This window comes from Aptenodytes forsteri, unplaced genomic scaffold (assembly GCF_000699145.1).
Source record: "Aptenodytes forsteri isolate BGI_AS27 unplaced genomic scaffold, ASM69914v1 Scaffold2, whole genome shotgun sequence".
NCBI lineage: Eukaryota > Metazoa > Chordata > Aves > Sphenisciformes > Spheniscidae > Aptenodytes > Aptenodytes forsteri.
In genome coordinates, this window is record NW_008795695.1 from 7,096,354 (window position 1) to 7,122,065 (window position 25,712).

A 25,712-nucleotide genomic window follows, 5' to 3' on the forward strand; every position below is an offset into this window, starting at 1 on the left:
TTGGGTGCCCTTGCAAAGCCAGTATCATTCCCATTCAGATACCACTGTGGATGGATAAGCTCTTGGCTTAAATTCCTGGACAGGGCTCACACACCACTGTGGTCCTTAGGGTCAGGTCATGGATTTTAGGAGAAAGTACAGCATTTGCTTTGAGGAAGAGCTTTAATATTCAAATTATTTATCATGTAGTGTGACAGGAAGGAGAGGTGTGCGTTAGGAGAGAAGGGGAGGAAGGCTTTTACCAGCAGACAGCGGTTTCCTCTGCTGCTGTGCCCGGTATGGAGGACACACAGAGAGGTTTCCCCAGAAAGCCATAAATGAAGTACTTCTGTGGGGGCCTGTTGAGGATTGTCTCCAAAGAGAAATGGAATATTTTCCTTATAGTGAACCACCAAGAGAATGTTACTACATCCTGCTCCTTGCATGGCATATAAATAGAAGGAGGAAAGGAATGACTAGTTAACTGTTTGACCTCCGTTTGGGGGGAAAAAACCTCCCAAGAACCCTCAAGAACTCACCCCATTAAGCATACAGGAAAATGTCACAGGTCTCGCACCTTAATTATATGCTAATGACATCCTACTGGGAAGAAAAGCTTCAGATGTCCGAAAGAAAAATATATGACTGAAAAGGGTTGTGTATGCTCACAGAGCATTTTCTGACAACTATTCCCTCTTTCTTTTTGTCTTTTTTTTTTTAGCATTTGAAAAACAAAACAAAACAAAAAAGCAGACTGAACAACTAGGTGAACCTTTGACATTTGTGTTTAATTTTCAGCCCCTGGGTATGAACTGAAAACAAAACAAATCCCGCTGCAGAAAGGTTTGTGAAATGTGCAGGCTTTCAATGACCCTTCTGTTCATAATATTTTTCTGATTCACTTTTAGCTAAGATTGCAAATGGTCTTTACCCATCACCTTCTGGTGAACTTGTCTGCAAAATACTTATTATTTTCCTACAAATTTATTTGCTCCACATGAGAAAAAAAAAAGTCAGCTAGTATAAATATGTAGCAAAGTTAATGAAGGTATACCCAGATATACAATCCAAGTATCTGGTATGATTTTTGTTGACTTACTGGTTTGTTCAAGTTATTATTTCCCAAGGACTTCGCATTACACCTGAATGCTTAGAGAACCCTCTATTTATAGCAGAAGCTAACGATGACCTTTATTTGGACAGTTTTTCTGACTCATATTTACATCCATTCACATGTGGCGCATTTATTGGCACTGAAATTATACTGTATTTGATTTTTGAATATTCTTCTGCGAAGCTTTTGGCCGAGGATCTTGGTTCACACGCCATTTCAAGCCTCAGTTTGACTGGTACTGAAAACCAGGCCTGAACCTGCTGACGAGTAAGCCTGTAACTCATCTGCTGGACCCCAAAGAGGTGGGAGGCAGCCTGACGTGCCCAAGTCTTTCCTTCAAGAAACCTTTGCAAGCTGGAGATACTCCACGGGACTCTGGGGGGGAGGTAGGGCAGGGTCCTCGCCTCGTGGAGCTCACTGCGGGAACAGAGAGGCCTCAGCTCTTGTTTCAAGGTCTGCAAAAACGGTACTGCGCAGACATCAAATGTGAGTGGAGTCAAAGCTGTTTGCATATGTAATAATTGCAAAAATGAAAGGAAACGAGTATCTCCAATCAATGTCTGGAAATAATTAGAAAAAAAAGAAAAAAAAAAAACAGCTAAGGAAGGACTACTGAACATTCATGAACAAAAAAAATGAACAAAAGACTCCATCATTATGAAAGCAATCCCAAAAATAATGGTAGAAAACTTGCCTTTGTCTGCACCAAGTGGAAAAAATGCTTGAGCCCAGAACAGCAGCTCCAAACCTAGCTAGCACAGGGCTCACGCTGCAAAGGCTGGACCTGGCTGCACAGGGAAACTAACAAAAATGGCGACGGCAGAACAGATACTGTTGTAAAAGAATTAGTGCGTTTCCAGAGAGAAGTCACTATTCTGGAATAAAATAATTTCTATTCAGTAAGAGTCCCCACCCGAAGTGGTTATTCCAGGATAGCCTATGTGGGAAACCTAACGTGACACTTGCTATTCCTGTTATTTTCTCCAAATGGGCAAGTCTTTACTTACAAGACTAGTCCTGCTGACTTCCCAGGGATGCCTTATACATGGAAATGCTGCAGATTTGAGATCCCTACCTTGCTTGTTATAAAAACATGAAACTATTTGGCTTTCACTCCCGTTTTGTTCCGCCTTTCTCCTCTGAGATGGCTATTTTTGCCTTTCATTAATTTGGGGTCTATAATTCTCGGCAAAGGCTATGTGATAATCCCTTTAGGTTTCATTTAACATTTGGGAAATAGCCCCGATACTGGTACAATAAATAGCGGTTTGTTTTCTCCTGGAGGACATAAGTTGGGTTTACTAGATTTAATTTATTAATTGAATGAAAAAAAAAGTTCTGTTTAAATTATACTAAAAATACTAGCCTTGTGTATGTCACAAGGAGTAGCAGTCATGGGACACAACAGCATGGTTTTCAAGAGACATAGAAAGGAGGCAGCGGAAGCTAACAAGAGGTTTTCTTCATTGCTAAAAGATGTGCTCTTTACTTCGATATAACCAGGCCATATGGGCTAGCCAAAAGTGAAACCCCATCAAAGCTGTTTGAGGTGCGTTAGCTTTGCTTTGAGATAGTCTTGCCAAGATTAGCCTCATCCTCCTGCCATTGGGGTTAACTTTAGCGGGTTTGTTTAAGGATAAAATAGGACTGGATTCCTCTTTGATACTTCTCAGGGCTGTTAGCTTTTGTCTGGCGAAAAAGATTCCCCTTCTGTATCTTCCCAGTTTTTGGCAATGAAACCATCCTGGTCTGGGAGCACATTATGGCAATACCTGAGCAGAGCTGCACGGCTCGGCGTGAGCAACCTCAGCAGTTCCCCTTCACCTAAGGGAGTAGGTCCCAGCCCTCCTCCGCCATCTTCCTTCTCCCTCCCTGCCCCGGGCCGTTCACTCTGGTTGCTCCACTTCAGGTAGCCCTGGCACTCCGCTGAGCTGAGCTGGTCAGGCGGTCATCAGGTTCAAACTCACCAGTACGGCAGAAGACAGCAAAGAAGCAAGCTTTTTTTTCCCCGAGTTCATGACCCAGTTAAGCGACTCGCTCGCCTGCCAGAGTGAGTGCAAAGGAGAGGAAGGACGGCATGGCGGGGAGCAGGTGGAGCAAGAAGCCAAGATGAGGAAAGGAAACTCTTTGTCTGGCTGAGCTGGGCTGACCCTGTAGCCTCTCGTACTTGGAGTCCCTGCAACGCTCAGGAGTGGTGGATCCCAGCACCGCCTGCTTAGACATGCCATCCTCCGCTCTGCATCCCTTCTCACTACCCCTGCTCCACCTCTGTTCCTTGTGTTGGGGGGTGGGATACAAATGCCTTTTGCAGTGCTATGCAGAGCCAGGCACTTTCATATCTAGAGGTGCATTCCTCTCCTAATTTATAGCCAAGTAGCTCAAGGACAGGTAAAATAGATAGATAGGGGGTTTTGTGGGGAGGACACATGGTGCCCTGTTGAGTCAGCCAAGCATACCAAAGGTTAAGCTGTCAATTAGACATTCACTCTGTGAAATTCATGATCATTCATGCATTATCAGCCTTTTTAAAAGAAAAATTGCCATGCATTATCAACACCTGACAGACCTCATAGCAAGCTTCTCTGCCTGGGCAAGCTTTTGAGGACAGGTTCTTCCTGCCACTTCCATCCCAGATGAGGGGATGTGGCCCTCACTCCTTATTGGCAGTATTTGATGTTCTCTCTGCCAATTAATAGGGAAGATGCTGTACATATAGAGCCATCCCACCTATAGCATGGCTGTCTCCACCTGAGGCTAACCTGACTGCTTCCAGCATAAGCTAAGAGCAATCACTGAGCATATGTGCATAGGATCCACATTAATGCTGAGAGAGAAAACGTGCCTGCATGTGTCCATGGGTGCATGGAGAAGTGAGTGTATGCCTGTGGACGTGTATGGCTGTGCATGCAAGTGTGTCTGCACACAAGTGTTCACAGGTTTGTACATGCAAAACAGAGAGAGACAAGCAGACTGTATCTTTGAAGCAGCTGGAGTCCGCATGAGTGAAACCGAAGAACAGGAGCTCCTGTTCAATCAAGATGGACAAATGGGGTCAGGGAAGTTCGCCCAAAGTCTCTGCTGAACACTTCAGCTCACACAGCAACACTAAACGCACCGCTCTTCACTCGCCTCTGCTTGATGGGGCTGCTAACTCTTTCCAGATGAATGTTGTTTATTTAGCTTATTGATTAAACCAGCTGCTGCAGCTAACAGGAACCTCACATTTTCCAGAAAGACAGATATGGAACTTTAAAACTGGTGACCGTTCCCCTCCGCCCCCCTTTCAAGAGGGTATAACTGTTCTTTGTGAAGAGAGCCGGCTTGCGTTACACAAGGCTGCGCAGCTACAGAACCACGAGTCTGAAGAGGAAATGAAAGCAAGTTCTGCTTGAAGGAAATTTCTAGAGCTTGGGTGGCTGTTTCTTTTTTTTTTTAACACAAAATTACTAATTTCCTTTAGTATGAAAACTGAGATGGCACCGGAAAATAGAGTCACTAAATCAGCTTGATTTATAAAAATCTTTAGACTACCTTGCCTCACCAATAAGTGACATGATGTGCTAGACAAAAGGCTTTGGGCTTGAATGGAGGAGAACGGGGAATTTCTTTTCGGCCGTTGCAGCACCCCCTGCCCTGGGAATTTTTTTTAACACAAAATTACTAATTTCCTTTAGTATGAAAACTGAGATGGCACCGGAAAATAGAGTCACTAAATCAGCTTGATTTATAAAAATCTTTAGACTACCTTGCCTCACCAATAAGTGACATGATGTGCTAGACAAAAGGCTTTGGGCTTGAATGGAGGAGAACGGGGAATTTCTTTTCGGCCGTTGCAGCACCGCCTGTGTTGGGAACGCTGCTTTCAGTGACTATCAGAAGTTACCCGCAGACTGACTTCCCAGGGGGTTCATCACTGGAGCACCTGGTGAGCACCCAAGAGCTAAGGTCCCGTCCCCTCGTGGCATAAAGCCATCTTCTTCTATCCCTGCTTCCCAAGCAGGGAACAAAGAGTTATTTGGACAAGCCAACACAGCAACCCAGCAATGTACATTGCTCAGCTCACCTCCCTGTTTGGTGTCCTAGGCACAAAGCCAGCTTTCTTCACTGCTAGCCATGCCTGTGGCCTTCCTTTTTTCGATGGGAGGTGATGCGGTTTCTTTCTCTGAGGACGTCGATGACACACCTGTGCACCTGGATCCATCAAGCCCGGTGCAAAACTGCATTGCTCCTGTTTTAACTGAAACCGAAGGCCACTCACTGCCTTATCTGGCACTCAGGGGGAGATGGTGGGGCAACGAGCATTGCACAGATGTCTCCTGACCTGGGCTGCCTTGCAGCTGCACCCACCCAAACCGCAATCTCATTGTCGGTGGGTCAAGGATTGTGTACTGGCTCCAGCAAAGTAAACTGCAAACTTCTCCTTGATTTTACTAGGAGAAATCAGAGGCTCAGCTCACTCAGTCTGCCATTCCCTTCTGCTTAGGACATGCTGGTCTTATAGCATCCCTCTGGCATGTGCAAACAAGATCTTTGGTTCCCAACCTTCGAATGCTTTCACCTGCCTTTGCAACACAGTTGAAAACCTCTGGAAGACAAAGGAGCAAAAAAGATGAGTATTATTATCAGTCTGCTGAGTCTGAATAATGGCTCTGGATCCATAAAGCTGCGTAAATACTTCATGCCCTAGCATCTAAAAGGATAAGCTGGGCAGAATCTAAACCAAACTGCCAAAGAACAAAATTTCTTATTATGCCCCGTCCCCAAGGCAATGAGGAGCACATCCAGCCAAGGTAATCAGTTAGACATTAGGACACCCATCACAAAACCAAACATACAGTATAAAAGCTACAGGATTTCTTACGGAGCAATGTCCCTAATCCCCATTCCCTTTGCTGACGCTGAAGTAGCTCCAGCTGCTCCATGTCCCCATCACACCCATACCAGATGAGAGCTGTCATGTGCTGCAGTTCCTCTGAGGCTATATGAGTCCAGAATGCATAATGATTTAATTCTGCCCACTTTTCCCTTAGTAGGACACTATATATCGCTTCCTCACCGCACTGCTGAATTTCACAAAGCTTATAGCCCTCAGCTACCTTGGAGACTCTTACCCCTTTCTGAAACTTGGCTGAAACGCCCATCAAAAGTTACTGCAGGGAGAGACAAATCAATAGGCAGACAGGCAAGCCCATCTCCATAAGTGAAAAAAAAAAAAAGAAAAATCACACACAAGGACTGGCACAGTGCATGTGAAACATGTTCAAATGCCAGCTTGTAGGAGACTCAAAGCCGTGTGACAAGGCAGTGCCATCGGCTTTCCTGCACACCACTCTGGTGCTTGGTGAGGGAGCTCCCCGTGAAGCAACCACCCCTTGCTTGTTACACTTCCAGAGGGAGGCACTTGGGTTGCTGCAGACAAATGTCGAGCAGCCTGGAAGGAAATTGCCTTCTTGTTCCCTCCTGACAGAGAGCTAACCTCAGGGAGCGTCCGACTGAAAGCTATACATTTTGAACATGCTCCCTTTCTGCTAAGAAAACATCCAAGGGAGGACATCTTTCCTGCCACTTGGAGAAATTCCAGCAGCCTGATGAAACATGACAGCTGTGATACAAAAAAATCAAAAAATCCCAGAGGGAAAGATAGCTCACAGTGATGTCCCTGCTGACTGACACATGGCAGTGAGCGTTGCACATTTCCTCGGGCTTTAGTATAGTTCTTCTCCAAGATTTCTTACCACACAAAGCAGAGGGACAGCAAACAACTATTTTGCTGCGAGATGCCAATTTATCTGTAATACATCTAATTGAAACTCTGGTTGTCCTCATTTCTTTTTCTCCAGGCAGGATGGAAGGGAGTTACAGTTGTGCTAGAAACCAGTGTGCATGAAATGATTGAATTAGTGAGCATTTTCAAAGTTCACTTCAGCAAAAGACTCAGTGTTCGATCTTTCCCCTGCCACCACTGGCAATATTCCCACTAGTTTCAATGGAAGCAGGAGGAGAGCTTCAGAGCCAACACCTCAAACAGCACTGACCTGAGTTACCAGAACGAGAAAATAGAAATGAGTCTGAACGGAAAGCAAGACTTACCCAGCTAGGTTAAAGTGAGCAAAAGACACAGGTTAACCTAAACACAGTAAAGTAGCGAGAAGTAAATGAATGCACTGCACTATTCGATGCCATTGAAAATCAGGTAAGTTTTATTCAGGTTTCACGCAGGGTATTTGAAAATTTTGGCACTTAGCAGATTGTCCTTCTTCTGCAGTGTGCTCGTGACTAGGCGCACACACGCAGGCAGCCAAGCACACCAACAAATGTAGATACGATTTCTCTTCTCCACTCGTTGCATCTCTTTCGTTGCATCTCTTTCAAGTCCCATAAAAGTCTGAAAGGCACAGAACAGCTTAAAAGCAACCTCTTGGCCATGCCAGCCGGGGGTGCTTCTCCATCACCATTTTCTCTGTCAGACAGCTCTTACCAGAAGAGAGAGCACAAGTGATGGGGGCAATGAACAGGGCTGGGGTTTCCCTTCTCTTTTTACATGGAGGCTCCTCCAAGCCCTCTTGAAAGAAACAAGCCAAACCAGTAGCACAGTAGTGCAAGAAGAAAGCACACACGCAGCCAAGCACACAAACAAATGTAGATACGATTTCTCTTCTCCCCATTAGTACCTCCACTCGTTGCATCTCTTTCAAGTCCCATAAAAGTCTGAAAGGCACAGAACAGCTTAAAAGCAACCTCTTGGCCATGCCAGCCGGGGGTGCTTCTCCATCACCATTTTCTCTGTCAGACAGCTCTTACCAGAAGAGAGAGCACAAGTGATGGGGGCAATGAACAGGGCTGGGGTTTCCCTTCTCTTTTTACATGGAGGCTCCTCCAAGCCCTCTTGAAAGAAACAAGCCAAACCAGTAGCACAGTAGTGCAAGAAGAAACCAGGTTTGCATGCAATTCTTGAACCCTCCTGTGAACCCTAACACAAGCTATGCATGGTTTTGGATGAAATCTCCCTCAGAAAGCTCTTCTTTTCTTTCTTTCCTTTTCCTTTTTGTGAAAGTCATGAAGAAAGAGAGCTGGCAGTGACACCCAATCTGCCCTCAGCTCCTTCTGCGTATCCTTTCCACCCATCCAAAAGACTTCTCAAGAGAAAACAGGGTGCAGACAGGTACTACTCCCATTCTGTGCTTTGTGACTGAAGTATGACTTGGAACTTGTTCATTTAGAAATAGGAGATGGATGAAGAAATGAGGGAACGAAAGACAAGCTCTTCTCCACCCCCACAGGAAAATGCCCTCTTCGGTCTCTGAAAAATCACTTTTCCAATATAGCATCCTGAGGCTTGAAGGCACAGCAGGTTTCGCTTACGCTACTTGATTCTTTTCTTGTTAAAATAAGGGGGAAATACTCTTGCTGGCTTTAATGGAGCCAGGCCCTTGGCTGGCTGGTGTGAACCAGCACAGTTCCTATACGGGCAGACTGATTCCCCTAAAACTGCAGCTCCCAAGGACCGGCGTGCATTACAGAGGCAGCAGGTGAGAGGCACACTTATTAAAGGCCATATTGTTAATGCAAATGAAGGCAGATGGCATCTCCACTGCAGGGAACACAAACCTCTGAAGAGCTTCTGAGCATCCTGCGAGTTTTAATGACCCATTCAATGCTTTACTGATTTTGCCCTTCAGTCACAATTCAGTAGCTTTAAACACGCAGGAAGCCTACCGTTTATAAGGGAGAGTATTTCTTAGGTCTTTACTAAATAATTACTTAAGTTGGCTTTCTTTCTTGTTTCTGTAGTGAGTATGATTTTTGCAAGACAGAAATCCAGGAGGAAGATAATAGACTTCACCAGAATCCGTAGAGGATTTGAAGCACTTATGTGACTCCTGTGTGAAAGTACTTTTTTTCAGGCAGTAACTCTATCCAAGTGTGTATTTTGATCAGTATCAATGTCATCATCTCTGGTAAGGTAGCCTCAAGATGTCCCAGCCAGGCTCAGGGTTTCATTCTCCTGAGCTTTGGTGACAGCCAGCTGGAGAGCTGTAGCAAATGAAAGGGAGGTAACGGAGAGGAAGGATGGCAAGAAGCATGGATGATTGCATAGGAAAGCATAGGCACGACCTTTTGAAAAGACTTTCTAAACAATACAGTGGTTTAAAACCAACACACAAACCCAATAGCCACCCCATCCCCACAGTGGGTTTTTGTTACTTGTACACTGAATGCCCATACAAACTCCCTTGAGGAAGGGAGCACGAGAAGAAACACACACAAAGCTGTGGTATAACCTCCTTAACCAGTACAGGGCATGGAAGGCTCTGTTATCAGTCTCCAGAGATCAGATGCTTCTCAGAAAATTACACCAACTTCAGTTCTCCTGCCTCTGGATACAGCAGCCAGCTGTGGGCTCCAGGCTCCCAAATTATGTGAAGCCGTTTACTGACAGGCTTACCATGGTATTGTCTCTGTTTTCAAAGATAACATTCACTTCTTCCAAGTGGAGCAGAAAAAAACAAAACAAAACAAAACAATCTTCACGGAGAAGGATGTGATCATCCCCCGAAAAACCTGTCGTATGTCACCAGAGCAGACAGGTAATTCTCTTAAGGGTAAAACAGGCAGCAATTTAAGAGTTACTAGGGCTCCTACTGCAAATATTCTGAAGTACACCTGAGAAACAAAAGAGGAAGCAGAAACTAGGAGATGCCTTTTGGATTAGCAGCGAATAAAATCTCACCAGCAGGAAAAGCATCGTGAACAACCAAGGCAGTGCTAGTTCCGTGCCAGTTCACGGTGAGATGCTGAAGTTGAGGCGCTATTCCTGTGGGAGCCAGCCAGTGCTGGGCAGCTTACCGACTCCAGCAGATTCAGTATCTCTCCCATCTCCTGTCCTGTGTGGTGGCAGTTACTTGCTTAGCTGGATAACCAAGATGTAAAAAAAATTCTGGGAAACGATATGTTTTTTCTGGCATTTAAGCTATTTGGGTTGGTTTTTTTCTGAGCTATCTGGATTAGATAACAACTCTGCCTCGGTCTTGTTAATGGTGCTCTCTGCTGCATTGAAAGACTCTGCTCTGTGTCTTGTTGGGGTGCTATCTTTCTGTGTTTCCTGATCAAATTTACAAACACTAAGTTGTTTAATAAACTTTTAAAATGGTATTTCCTCCTCTCAGTGTGGAACTGGATCTGCCTCATCTGAATGACAGACCCACGTAGCCTTGAATTATTTGGGGCCCTGTGGTCCCATTCCTTGCTGACTCAAAGACTTTTCCTCTCAGCCTGATGCAACCTCCTGTTAGAAGTTGTGTTTTACCCCTCTAGGTGCCAGATTTGACACCAGCAAGTACCAAGGGGTTTCTTTAGCTTGGGCCAGTAACTCTCTGCAAGGGCAGAGTAATCCAAAGGACATCACTGTTGCGGGTTGCAAACCTTGCAGCCACTCTGCAACTGTGCTGGACTTCTGACCCCTGGTAGATAGATGTCCACCCTCTGCCACACAGGAAGCACCTGGATGGCTCTGCGCACCTTGGCAGACCGCCTCCTGCAGGAAGGCAGCTCCTGCAGATACCGTGACCACAGCTGGTCCTGGCAGGAGACCAGGTTTCTTTACGTCAGAGACGTGGTTGAAGAAAGACTCACTGGGAACGCCCACCCTCCACCACCACATCCAAGAGCAGGTGTTTCCCAGTGGATGTGCATGAGGTTTGGATTAGTGCACCATCAAAGCAAATAATAGTCCACGTCTGGGTAAAAGGCAGCAAAGGACCGCTGCAATGGTGGTGGCAAAGCTGGAGAAGAGTTGGGTCCCCATTAAGCAGCGCGAGGCAGAAGCACCTCCAGCATCCCAAACACGGTGTGGACTTACACCAGGGACAGAGGCAGTCCCCAGACAGGAACGATGCTGGTGACAAGGGCCTGAGGAGGCCACAGCTCTTGGAAGCCAGGATGTCCGTGCTCACCCGGTCACTGAGGGCCCGCAAAACACCTGGACAGCAGAGGGGAGACCTGGTCCAACCCTCCCACCCCAGCTGTGGGAAGAGGGAGGCACGATAGGAGGCAAGCTCTGTAACAGCTCCTTGCCTTTACCCTGACACAACAGGATTATGTTTTGACATCTGGCCAGGCTTGTGACTGGCCAACGGCTGTGATTGTTTACCCCTGAAGTTAATCTTTTTTTAAAAAAAAATTCTCCTAAATGCCAAGGAGTCATGTTTGGCCAGAAGCTGGACTATATTTAAAATATCTATTGAAGCTGACTTTTTATGCAGAGTAATGTTCGTACTGTATTATCTGACTTCTGTGCTGATGTGATGTCCAGTGATGAGGCACCATGCCCATGGTTTCTCCTGTACGTGTCCCAGGGTCAGATAAGCTTGACCGTTTCAAAAGGACCATATATGACCTGGCCCAACACCATTTCAGTGAACATTACTGATCTGACCGTGTAAACATGAGGCAGTTAAATATCCTAGTTTTCAGTAGAAATCAATAACAGTAGGTAAAAAATCTATCCAAGAAAAAATCTGACAAGTTTTTGGAAAGGAACACAGGATACACACACACACACACAGAGTGCAAGTTTTTATACCTCAGCCACTGCTGCAGTAGCCAGAGCAGAGGAGGGAACAAAAATGATAGTTTGGGAAAAATCTATTTCTACAAAACGATGAATGCCAGATTGAATTTTACAGTTTCAGTGATGATTTCCCATGCACGTTACAGCATTCAGTTGCACCATCCATCCTGGTTTAAGGAAGAGGTGATTGCTTGTGCCTAATATTGAGTCAGTAAGTGCCATCAGCAATTCAGTCACCTGCATCTGATATGAATCCAGAGCTTCACAGCTAGAGACCATGGATTCAGCAAGGACCCTGGCAGCAGCAGAGAAGGCTCGGTGAGCTGGGGGAGGACTGTGGGCCATCTGAAGCACACTCACTACTCCAAGCAGCTCCAAGTGCCTGTTATTTTTGCACGTGACTTTGGCTCTCCGCTGCTCTGGCTTTTCCCAGCTCCTACTTGCTCAGAAGAGCCTTTGCAGTCTGTGGTGGGCAAAACACAAACGTGAGGGGCACAGAGTGGTCAGAGGGGTGAGCTGTGAGCTGCAACGCCACGTGGTGGGAACTCTGCTGCAACCAGAGCCACTTGAAAAGTAAGTGGTGGTCTTGGTCCTTCGCAGCTGGGACTGGCATCCCAGGGAGGAGGTGCCAGCACGGAGATTAGTGCCATAGCACTATGTGTGGTGGACCCCAGTTTGTTACAATCTCTGGCTGGGGCTCAGAGTGAAACTTTGGGCTGGTGAGCGTCTCCACGTGGAGCAATGCGACAGGGGCAGCATAGCCAGGGCTGCAACCGTATGACACTGCCTACTCTTCTGTTTTGAATTCTGCAGCAACACCTAAGTGAGTGTGTGGGCAGAAAAGGCAGCCAGACTGGGGAAGAACACAACAGCAGCTCTCTGATGGAGCAGGGACCAAACAAATGAATTCACCACCACCACTGCGGGAGTCTGGCACCACTGGAGTTCAGAGGGAGAGAGAAGCCTTCATCGACTTTTCTAGTAGCACAAGCCCTGCTTGCAATTCCTCTGCAGGGGACTTCTGCAACCACACAAGCCTCTCTGTGTTGAGGGCTCCTCTAGCTAAAGTTCAGGTATTGTGGGCCAGGGGACATGGGGTGCAAGGTGCGGGGCGGTGACGAGAGCATGTGCCATTGAGGGATGGAAACTCCTAGGAGGTGGCTCTTCCCTTGCTTGCCTTGTGGTAGTAGGTGCTGCCCAACCTCTGGCACATGGGATCTCACAGTGAGAGAGACGTGGCAGCACTGTGTCCATGGGGCATGGGCACGGGGTGAGCAGAGTGTGGGCAGTGGGTGGATCGGCTGCTCAGATCATGAGGGCTGACAGTCTCATGCCACACACACGTCCACATGCTTTCCTTCTGGCTGACCCACTAACGTTAATGCAGGAGCATTAACTGCACTTCGAAGTGGTTAGTGAGGACTCTCCATTGCCAAATAACGACCTAGATTTTGTTTGATTCAGGACAGCTAATAGAGACAACCAGCAGTTAAACCTGACTGGACAATGTTTTGCCAAGGAGAAGTGCCCTGAAGGGAATCTGGTCCCACCATCTTTTGGTGGGTTACTCAGTATGGCTTATTTCTGTTGAATAAAGCCCTTGGGACTAACTAGCACTGCAGTCAAAAACCCATCCACATAAGAACAGTGGTTTGCAAGTTGTGTCCCTGAGCCCTAGCTCCAGCTACCCGGCTTTCACCATGCCTAAGGGGCTGGGTTAGTACTCCAGCAAGGGGGCTAACAAGGCACCGGGCTAGTTAAAATAAGCAGCCTGAAATTTAACAGCAGCATTAGGAATGGAGACCTTCACAGCTAAGCTAACCCAGCCCTCTGTATTTATTGGGGTTGGGGAGGAGATGTTTTAAGAAAAGACTTCTGATAGCAGCAACCAGGAAGGGCTTGTGTGTTTGCAAACTGCTTCCAAGCCTTGTTAATTCCTGCTCAAATATGAAGCTTTGTAAGCTTAACCCTCCTTTCTCATCAGCTGCTTTCAGAAAAGCTCTGCTGGCCTGATATAATGCAGAGCTTTGCTTATGCAAGGTTTAAAGAACAGCCATTAAAAAACAGCCGTAGTTTCAGAGAACCATCGGTTTTCACGGGTTCACCTTAAATCCAGCATTCTTCTCTGGATGTGTGCTACTCACAGCTCAAAAGAGCATGCAGAAAACGGTGATTTGAAAAAAAAATGCAGAAAACAATTGAAGTGTGAACAATGAAGAGCCTATTGTTACTCATACAGGAATCTCTGCATGAAGTCACTCTGTCCCAGGATATTTTTAAATACATATTCAGTGGGTAGATGTTTTGGTTCTTTTAGGAACTGTTTGAGATTTGCCAGCAGTGTTAATTAGCTAGCGGTGAACAGTGTGCAGTTTGTCATCCAAAACTTAGGCTGTGGGCTCCTTTTCTAGAGTATCACAGTGCCACTGAAAACTAGATTATGGTCTATTTATAAAATCCCTAAATAGGCAAGTTTTCATGTTTTTGACCTTACCTTACTTTGCTTTGTAAAGATAAGCTAAATGGTTTTAGTTTCTGTCAAATCATGGAAATTTGCTCCTCAATATGGATTAAATGAACGCTTGCTACATTTTATTGCTTCTATAACATCTCATATATCAGAAACAAAAGACAGATGTGAGCCCCAATCTACTCTCAAGATTAGAAAAATCTGTCTTGTTCAGGTTGGTTTTTTTTTTTTTTCATAGGAAGCATCACAGTAACAATAGCACATCATCCCCAAGGAACCCCCAGGGAAGTAACAGATGAGAGTCCTACGGACTCCTTTGTGGCTCTGTCTTAACAGTTTTGAGTCTAACCAGTATTTATTCAACAAACCCACACCTCCTACCTCCAAGTAACAAAGCAGAGCAGCTGGCAGTCCCCAGCTAGCCTGCAAATTCATCTTGAAGAGCAAATAGGTGAAGAAAGAAAGGCAAAAACCCTGCAGCACTATATAGTGAAAAACCAAAGTCCTGAGTGAGCAGAATGAGCTGGAGGGGAAAATCCTAATTGTCACTGCTAAGCAGCGGTGAAATCTCTTATGGAGATGTGCCCTCTCCCGGCCTCACCAGGAAAGCGTGGAGGGACCGCAGGTGCGGGGGACACAGGCGCCGCAGGGAGGTTTGGGAGCCTGTGTTACTCTGCTGTGATATTAGCAAGCAAATAAATGAAATGCCTGTCAGCCTGGCAATCACCTATTAACAAGTCGTTTGGGTCAAGATTTAAATAAATAGAGGGGCTGCCCAAAGTTCAGCTCCCGGGGGGCCATTTAAGCACTGGTTTTTCACGAGTGCAGGAGCACCTGAGCCTAAAGCGGGCTTCAGCTCCTTAGACTGCATTTGGACGGTTGCCAGCAGCTTGAAAGTCCCCCCTTCTATTTGGATGCTTGAAGATGGTTATCTGAACCCAGCTTTCATCCCTAGTTGTTGTTGTGATCGCTGCTCTTGTTTGTTTGTGGTTTTAAATTGGGGCCTGGGAGGGAAAGCTTTGCCAGGCTGGGGCCCAGGGAAGGCTGCCCATAGACAAGCCCCACGCCTCTCGGGGGCTGCTCTGACCCATGCCACCCACACAGCTATGGCCCAGGGCCCCCGCACAAACCCACCGCCAGCTGTGAACAGGGCCCATCCCACGGATTTCCAGCCATGGAGCATCCTTTATTTGAGCACATCAGTGCATAGGAGTTGGCTTACTGATTCTGTTACAAATCATGCACTTCACTTCCAATATGACTTTTGCCTAGCCTGCAGTCCAAACCACTGCCCCCTCCTGCTGCTAGACTGAGGGTCCCTGCATTAACAGCTCTGTTCCTCAGGGATGAGCTGACAGACAACACTTACCCTTCTGTTCCCTGAATAAGCTAAACAGTTGGAAGGGTTAAAATCTTTAATGAATTAAAGCGTATTTTGCTGTCCTTAAGACATTCCCCTGCCCCCTTCAGTATCAGCACCCCCCTCAAACCATAGGCATCAAGCAGGAACACGGTCTTCCACGAACAGCCTCCCTGTCCCAGCCTCTGCGAGAGTTAGTGCCCACTATTTAATTCTGAAACACCACGAGGAATACATCTGTGCCTGATCCTCTCATAGCACATTCTTATCAGAGGAGAAAACTGCTAGAAAATTATTTTGAGATGTTTAAAGTGAAGCAGCTCTACACAGTGGATTCATGTGGCGTTGTACAGCAACATAACATCATTTTGACAGCCTGGCATAGCTAAGAACAAGTCAGAAAAGCCAAATGCATTTCAGGCTTTTAATTCCTTATTGTTTGAACCTTCTATTCGCTGTGCTGAGAGATTTGGAAAGAGTTTTCTCTCGGTTTACAAAAGCTTTAAAACAAAGCTTTTCTGTCATCCTTGTATAAGCACTAGCCCTTAGGAGCTAGGGGGGAAACGTAGCTTTCACACCAGCAGAGAGTGAAAACAAGGGGATCTTTCCTGATTTATCTCCCCAGTGCTTTTGTCCTAGCAGGAAACACAAAGCCTTGTACTATAAAATTACATAGGTTTGGTCTCCTGGGTGACTTGGCTGAGCTTGGACTTCTTGTTAATTTAAAAGAAAACACAATTGTGTTTGTGCTCATTTTCAAGCTGACAATGATACTCCACTCCTCTGGCCACAGGGTAGGAAGCAATGGAAGACATACGGAAAGAATTGCCGGGATGGTGTCACGCTGCTTGGCGTTGCAGAAACAAGCCTTACTTCTGTCATAGCCCCTTAGCAGCCAACAGAGGGTGGCCATGGCTGTTCGCAGGCCACAGCCCTTGTATTCTCATGGCGATAAAAGGCTTAAGGGTTTGAGAAACACGGTTGGGGCTTGTCTGGTCTTGAACTCCTTTAGCTTGGTTGTAGCTGTATCAGCCCATTGCCAATAGTCGACTACAGTCTAATTTGTTTTAGCTATAATGGCAGAACTGTCTAGCAGTTTAACATTCAATTTGTTTTCAGCTTTAGATTAGTTTTGTATAACTCCAATTATGACCCCAAAGCATTATACCTAAGTGCGCAGGGATTTTGCTAGCCTGTTAACATTACAGTACTGAATTTGTAGACCAATCAGAAAAGTGTTAGCAGTCAGCTGCTTGGAAACGTGCATGAATAGCATCAAGCTGTGCCAAGAAACCCCCCACTACCAACATCAGCACATCACCTGGTGAAGAACCTGGACACTGAAATACCTGCAGCATCCCATCTGAGGGAAAAAAACCAAACCCAACACCCTCCACCGCAGACCACAGGCACATAGGTGAACATCACAGCAGAGAAGAGGGGGAGATGGTAGAAAGTCTATGTAACAGTTTTAATTGTATTATTAATCGGAATTAGCAATAATTGGAAAATTTGGACAGTAAGTGCTGACATCATTGTAACTAGATGAATAATAGCTGCTTGCTACTATTTTGACTAGATTGCTAAAGCAATTAATTACACTAACAATACATTGCAATTCTTTACTCCATATAAGAGGAACCAAGTACTCATTCCAAGTGTAACATTATCAGTTCTTGTAGATCATATGGATGTTGAGTAAAAAAAAAAACCACACTACTAGTACTTGGCTCCTTTTGCTATTTTCTTCCTGTTATTTTTTTCCACGGAGATTTTTCATTGACTTTCTCTTTTCAATTATGGAATATATTTTCTGCAATCCTTTCCTGCCTGAAGACTTGAGAAGGGTTTTCAAAGGATCTGCTGCCTTGTTCCTACAGAGGACTTGACGTGCATCTGCACTACAATGCCTGCTCTGGTGTTTCCCCCCCTGCCCATATAAACACATTTTGTGAGAATAAAAGTTATTTTATTCCAGAAACAATCTGCTGTGTCAGTTTACTCTCCAGCAGCTGTATCTGTCAGTTTGCCCATGTACACAAGGCCTAAAGGAATCTGATGTTCAGGTCTCTCTGGAACTAAACCAATTCAGGTGCTTTGCTCCTTTTGGAATCACACATCTATTTTCTTCATGCTTACTCCCACAGTATCATGCTTTCCTGTCAGGATATTATGCGCCAGTTTTCTCTTCTTCACCTTCTGTTCCTTCTGCTCTGGCACATTTTCTCCAGTTCAGACTCTTCTTCCGCTTTTCTCTATCCTGCCAGCTGAAAAGGAAGGGAAAGAGGCATTGATGGAGGCCATTTTCCAGCTAGTGGATTCTCAAACTTTAAGTGGATGAAGTACAGGGCACTAGCGGACACCAGGGAGGGAGGGGTTCCTGTCAAACGGTTCATTTCACTTCACACATCTACCTCAGGTCTCTAAATGAGGCGGCCACCTTTAGTCAGGGAAGAAGCCTCTTCCCCTGTCAGTGGAGGACACGGGGACCCTAACCTCCTGATTTAGAAACCTCAGTCAAGGGGTGTTCTCCTTTCTCATGAGCATTCAGAGTACAGCCATAAGAGTGTTGCCACCTTCACCTCAGTCCCCCCGGCCCCCCAATTCCCTTCTCCCTCCAAGTAAGATCTGTCCCACCTTGCATAGCAGTTTTGCGCTTGCACTTTTCCTTTCCTTTGTCTTTTCAGCCATCTTGCTTGCTTGGTCTCTTTCCAGGAAGCCCCAGCCGTATCCATGGTGCTTTAAGCTTAACAACAGCAGTTACCATTTTCAGCCCACTGCCAGTGCTATCTGCTGGACCTCTGCTCTACTGCATCTTGCCATACAGTGCACACTTAACTCTTCCCTATGCTTTTTCCAAGCCTTTTTTAGAGCAGAAAAATCACATCCAGACAAGAACATTAATTTTTGCTCCTTTCCTACTCATTATCTCTACTGCTTTTATTACCAAAACAGAAGTCCAACAACAGCCAGGAGAGTTTTGAGACTCTCACCTTTTAGACCTCTCCTGAAACCAAGATCTATAATTATCATATGGATTAGCCAGGAACTACCATGCTCAGTAAAGAACATTGCCTGTTTGGGACACGTTTCCAGGAAGGTATGTCCAGCCTCTGCTGCAGTGCTAAGTTTGGAAAACTAACAAAAGCAATCTCTAGCTAACTTATGCATCTTAGCCTAACCTGAAATTCTGGTGCAATCAAAAAAAACAAACACCAATCAGCAGCTCCGTCCCTGACCTTATGGAGTCACCTTGGCAACTTTGAAATCCTAACCTCAGCAGCAGATGACCATGTCATCTGTAACAAAAATAAAGACACTTGGAAAGGCCACCAGATGCCAAACTCAGCATAGAGCTTGCTAGCCGTCCCTGTTGGACACTCCATGTTCTTGTGCAAAGAGGAGACTGTTCTCACATTGGTTCCCTCAGGTTTCCTAGGCCTTTATGGACAAGTACATCTGTGCTGCTAAATGCTTTAGAGCCCATTCATCAATCCTTCTACATGGCTAACGCTACTGTCATTCAACAGCTTTCCCCCAGCTTGAGAAGACTAAGGACCACAGTGGGCTAGATTTTGCCCACACCAACATGAAGCACAGCGACTATTTATCCTCCCAGCACGTGCCATTCACAGGGCTATTGCCAAAGCTGTCCTGCTGCTATTTTACAAGCTAGTTACCACCAATGGAAGCTTTGGCCAATATCCTTTGAAGTCATACAAGCATTTCCGGCAAAGATCAGTTTGGGAAAGCAAGCTGTTAGGGTCAGTTTTCAAGTACAGATACATATGCTAGTATAGACAAAATTTGTAACAAAGGAGACAAATCGTTGCTTTTTCAACCAGAAAGAAACACCTTTTTTTTCTGTAACAGTAGCCAGGATGTCAGCAGGTGCTGGGTGGGAAGGTTCCTGTCAGCATTACCTGGGGCTAAAGACACAGGGTGGCATAAGTGTTTAAGTTAAATAGTTAAGAATATAAATAAAACCAGTATTTCAGACACATTGACACTCTAGCAAATAGTAGTCTACAGTCATAAGAGGAACGCTAGGACTAAAATATAGCTCACCTGTCTTTTCCCTATCCCCCCTTCAAAAGCAGCTTATAAAAGCTCCAGTCTCACCTAAGTTAATTCCCAGTTTTCATCTTTCCTAAGCATATACAGATCTTTTAGCATACCTGTAACAGTTTTTGTGTTTGCCACTTCTCTTCAACTGACAATTTCATGGTGTGTTTATTAATAAGCTACAGAGAACACATGCAACATTATCCATCCTTAAATACATTCTTTGTGTGGAACTGTATGGTCTTCCCCACCCTCATTCCTTTCCTGCTAGTGGATTCTGCACATGTGAAGTTTTGCTTGTTATTCTTCTCAGTGTTTTAGGGTGGTTTTCAAGTTACAGAAAAGTGTTTTGAAATTTGAATCAGGGGATATTGAAACCTCAATTTTAATCCTCTGAAGACATGTATTTTATGTTATACCACTTTCTCTCTCTAAAGGGCATAATTAGAGTGAGCTACAAAGTACTGTTGTACTTGAACCAAATCCCTGCCGTATTTAACTGCATACAAAGTCAAAGAACTCAAACAAAGCGGTATTCCCCCCCCCAGCACATAATGCACAAAGTGCCTAGGAAAAGTATAAGGAAGTGTATCATAGAGCATGCAGATTCCCCCAAAGGAGAATTAGACTTCCTATTTATCCTGCATTCGAAGGCAGAAACCGAGAAACTAGGTTTAGAAGGAACTGTCACCCAGTAATAGGTACTGCTTATTAAGCATGGAGCAATACCTTTTACATGAGACTGTATATTGTACATCCTGCTGGCACGCTAAAACTTTGCTACTATATTTGGTTAGGGAACAACTACAGCTTTCCTTGATGTTTAAAATTTGTTCAAGTGTACCATAATACACATTTATACATTTAAACAGAAATATTCTCTATTATATTACCTTTAGCCCAGTTAACTACTCAAGATACTAGCTCCTAAAAGAACTTCACAGTAACAACAAATTATTTCAGCTTCTTGGAACAATATACATACCGAAATACACACATTTCCCCATGCAGATATAAATATCTCTACATCCATATGAAATTTATTCTAAATTTAGACTGCTCATTGCACACCTTAGCAAAGCAGCAGCTGGCAACCCTTGAGAGTGTGGAAACGCTATTTTAAGAGTCTGTTGTGTTAATGTACTCGAGCTCCCACCTACGGTATGCTAAGAGACATTGTTCTAAATATACACTGATGCCAAATGCAGGTATTCAATAAAGATACAGAACACCATAACACTAAACCAAGGAGAAAAATGGTTACTTAACACGCACTTGTAAAATGTGTTACCTGTGTATGTTTCATCGCAGGAACACATACTCTAATCCAGATTCTTTGTAGTCATTTCTGCCTCCGAGTTCAGGGATACACTGGTGAGATTATGTTTTTTGGGTTCCTTCTTCAGCAGGTATTTTTCCCATAGTAGCTAGAAAAGATGGATAGTTATGGAATTCACATGCTTACCTTAAGATAAGCAACCATTTCTTATTTTGAATACTTGCTTACATATATAGACACCTTACTTTCATTACACATAGTAGCAATATATAGGACAAAGAGACAGGTGCTAGGAATCTACCTAAACAAGTCTCAGAAGGAATTCAGCTGGTGAATCTATTTAGGGAACTCACTCTGAACCACAGTTAGCTGCCCTCCATGTTTAATGGAGGAACATGTTTGAAGTTTCAGGTGCTGCTTGAAGCCAGCAAACCTGGTTCTTTCCATCAAGAGTAGATCTAAAATGGTTATTTCGTAATATAACCGAACAAATACAAGAACCCACTTAGAAATTACCTCCAGATTGATAAACATTAGGTTATTCAACCTCCTACCCAAATTATTGGCATGTTAGAGGTGGGGAAGCATCAGAAAAACATGCAATTTTATCTTTGCACCTTTGTGTTTTGCTGCTACTTTGTTGGAATACAGATATAAAAGATTATGTTGTCCTGTCTCAGTCTTTGGTTAAAAAAAAAAAATATCTACAGAGATCCTTATGGGCTTGCGTCCCTGCTCCCATAGCTGTCCTTAATAGAAAAAAAGAAATCCACATGTTAAAAACCACATATATACATATCTGGAAAAACCATTATTTCTGAAAAGGTAAGCCTATCAAGCCATCAACTGTTAACATTCCCAACAAAAACATACTCTGTATAATGAAAAACATCAACCAACCTTCAATTAAAGGGCCGAGTTCACGGTTCTCTTCAGACATCCAGGATGAAATCTATTATGTCTCTTACCAGCATTCAAAAACTTGTTAGAGAAGAAACTGCCTCAAAAATTTACACTGGAGTAATTTGATTGGAAAGGTTAGAGCTTATAACAATTCCTTTGGCAGGTATGCAAGTTACAAAGTGTCTTAGTTACCTGAACATGAAAGAATACGAGACCCATCACTACAGCCTAAACTTGAGTACTACTTCAAAACAAAGCAGTAAATAGAGAAAAGGTAGGGGGAAGAAGCTTTTAACAGAAACAGTAAAATTAAGTAGTGTTGGGTAACAAAAAAAAAAACCTTTTCAAAATTATTCTTCCTTTAGACTACAACTGCTTGCTTCTGTTTTATTGAAAAAAACACTTGGAACACTCACACTATATAAGAAACCCTGACAATTAAATACACAGAAGATCAAAGACAAATAACTGAAATATCTGCATTAAAACAACAAAATACTGACAAGTGCTCATAATTAGCATTTTGAATTCATTGCTCAAGTATACATCAAGCTTTGCTTAAAGGTGTGCTGCTACCAGCCTTGTTTATTTTCCTCCCCTTGAAGCTGTAAAATATACCAGCTCCAATACTGCATGGAAAGCCTTCCGCTAACACAAGATGTTCGACGTGCCTCAAACATGAATATCAAACAGGTTTCAGTACTTTAAGCCTTGATTTCCAAAAAAAAAAAACCCAAAACAAGCCACCCCATATGGTTATTGTGCCATTCCCGCCTCTGAGCACAGGTCAAGCAAAGGCTGCGGAGACAAGAAAAATTACGTATGCTGTTCCTTCAGGCATCACAGGGATTTTTTTTTTTTTATTGGTTTAGGAAGGAGAAGCACACCCAGTTCAGGAGATATTAGATAGCAGGGAAGTCAGGAGATAAATGCTTTGCTTTCAGAGATAAAAATTTAAATAAATATTTACATATAAACCAAAAGTCTACAGAAACTTGATTAAAAAATTCTGTTCCTTTCTGGGGTATCCTTTTAACAGAAAAGGGAGGAACTCCTTGTCTATGGTGAAGACTCACAGTCAGCATTGTTCTACCGCAGCATGAGCCACCAGTGTCTTTCAGTTCTTTGCACAGCTTTTGCAATGTTGCCACAGACTTCAGAGGATTGCAAGGACGAGTTTCACATACATCATTCTCCTGCAGGTAAAACTTCCTGCATGTAACTTCTCTCAGACTTTATTGTGAAGAGAAGCCATACTCGATTCAACAGCAGTCAGTCTTGTCTCCAGAGCCTTTAATACAGTGTCTGCCTGTAAAGTACACAGGGAAAGATACTTGGTTATAAACAGAACTTGGCAATGCAAAGAGCAAGTGTAGATGTCAGTAAGTACTCAAATTTGATCTTGCATCACCAATCCTATTTGATTCTATTCCTGCTCCTTTCATAGTTTGAAAGCTCACTCAACTCTAACATTAACTCTCCATACTCTCTCAAATCTGTAATTGTCTTCAACCTTGGTGTCGGATCCACACATTCAGCTTTTGCTAGACAACCATCAGCTGTCAGAGCCGACTTTGTTATACTATTTGCTCCCAACCGATTGCCACCTGCAATCAGAAGTTTTCCATAGAACAAAATGTCAATTTATTATGTAACATTTCAATACAAAGTTACAGCAAAAACATTAAGTCAGTTTACATGAAAGAGAAAAGACACAAGCAAAACAAAGTTAAGTGAAAATCTGGAGAAGTGAATCAGAACTAATTAGAAACAAAATTTCTAATTACTGACAGACATAGATAGGAATCTAAAGCTGTGCTTGGTAAACAGAAAATGCTAATTACCATTAAAATGGAAGGAAAAGTTACTGAAAATCTTGCATAACACAAGATATTAATAGCATAAAGTATTACAGCATATGTTAAAACCCACAGAATTGATCTGGAGGAAATAAGGATATTAAGATTTCATAGAGGTGATTTAAACAGAGAATGATACAAGGTTAATCTTACCCTTTGTAGCACCTCTTCCAAGACAGCTCGATTTTCAAGAGTTAAAGGTTCCTCATCAGTAAGAGCTTGCTTTTCTGAGGAACCTAGAATGTAACTGATACACTACAGTTTAGATTGTGCAATTTGCACTCTGAAGGCAAAAAAACAGATGTAGGACTCATCTATTGTTCTTAATGATTATGAGATTATTATTAATACACTAGCAAAGTGGAAGCATGATTCCAGCAACAACAAAAAAAAAATCTATATTTAGTAATCTTGTAAACAAACTGTATGGTGGAATGAAAAGAGTTTTAAGCGCAGAACTACCAAGACACCACCGCTTTACAAAAGTTAGAACTCCAAGAGACAGTCAGGAATTCTGGTGCCACAGGATATGGTGAAAAATTATGCAGACATTGAGAACAGTGTAGCACTAGCTGGGAGAACCGGCCATCACCATTACTGTGCAAGAAAGTGCCATTTTGTCACCATGTTAGTGTTTCAGAGAATTTTACTGCCATGGAAAAAGCAAAGTATCATAGCTGTGGAAAGAGAAAAAAACCACTGTCCAGAGTAGGAAGGTGAACATCCACATAGATACAGCAAAATAAACTGGAACTTAACAAAAAGCAGAAACATTAAAACTAGCCCAGACAGAAATAAAGGTAACCTATCACTGTTTACTAGAGCAACGCTTGGATAAAAGCACTCTGGTGTGGAAATGTAGTTTGGGATATAGTTATTGAAGAATATTTTAAGACCACTTTTAAGTGCTATAAACCAATTAAAACCAATACAATAGCACACCTTCATTTTCCAGACAGTTTTTGACTGTAAGACAGTTAAGTGAGACCCTCAAGCACATATTCAGTTTTAAGATTTGCTTTTGCCTGCTTTAGCAAGGAAAAAGCAGACTTGACCAGTACAGGTCAGACCTCACCCTAAGTTCTACTTAAGCCCCTATCTGCATGTTCTCTGCTGATATCTACCTCCGATAGCTTACAGCCAGGCCTATTTGGTGCTACCTATGACTGCAGGCTCATTTTATGTCATCTAAAGCAGAGCACATATGTAGTCTCTTCTGATCAAATGAGAAGGAACCCTCCTGTGTTGTATACCTAGTGTTATTTTCCTGGGTGGTATGCAATTTCTTATACAGAAGGCGGCCCTGGTATTTTCTTTTTTCTAGGATTTGTCTAACGTTACAGAGATGTTTCTCACACTTCAACACTATGATGCTAACAGCAGTAATACAGAAAACCACTCTGGAACAAAGCGGCAGAAACAGCTACCTCTGGACATGCCACAAATATTAACGGGAGCATCCCTTAGTAGGATGCCTGGTGGGTGAAGCTTAGCTGGCAGGCTTACCAACAAAAATTCTGCCTTTACCTTTCAATTGAGTCAACATTGAAACAGAACAAATCCCTCTTGTAGTCGAGATGCTTTGGGGTGCATCTATAGATATTGCCAAGTGTCATTGAGCAGCCAGAGCAGAATAATGTTTCAATCATGCTGCAAGTAAAATATGTAACGTTTATTCAGGAGAAAAGAAATGGAAACACCTCTCCCCATCCCTATTCTAAAAAAAAAAAAAAAAAAAAGCTAGCCATCCATTATGATTTTTTTAGGGCATTCACTCCTGCTTTACATAGTGCAATTACGAGCACTCATCTTTCAGCCTGCGTTCCCGGCGGCCGGCTGACCTCCGCAAGGCTAATACATAAGCATTCTGTACAGTCCGCCCGAAAGAAGCGTTCCAGGCCCAAGCTCCCCGGCCCTGCCCGGGGGAACACAGGCACTCCCGCCCGCCGGCAGCACCTGGCGGGCCGTTTATCAGGCTTTTCCCCAGCGCCTTCCCCGGGGCCTCTCGGCTCCCTCAGGAGAGGGAGGGAAGGGCCCAGGTGGGGATCCCCCCCGCTCCCGGGGCAGCGGCGGGGCTCGGGGGCCGGGCCTCACCATCCGCACTCGCCGGGCC

At 44.0% G+C, this 25,712-nt stretch overlaps 1 protein-coding gene across 1 annotated transcript; it reads right to left on the minus strand.

Annotated features, from left to right (window-relative positions):
* Positions 1 to 22,611: 22,611 nt before the first annotated feature.
* On the minus strand, positions 22,612 to 25,710 carry MIS18A (MIS18 kinetochore protein A; the record flags this gene model as incomplete). The annotated part of the gene is made up of 4 exons (XM_009283069.2): positions 22,612 to 23,049; positions 23,753 to 23,846; positions 25,127 to 25,249; positions 25,694 to 25,710. Coding segments are annotated over 4 exons (315 nt in total), but the record flags the coding sequence as incomplete, so codon positions are not given.
* Positions 25,711 to 25,712: the final 2 nt, after the last annotated feature.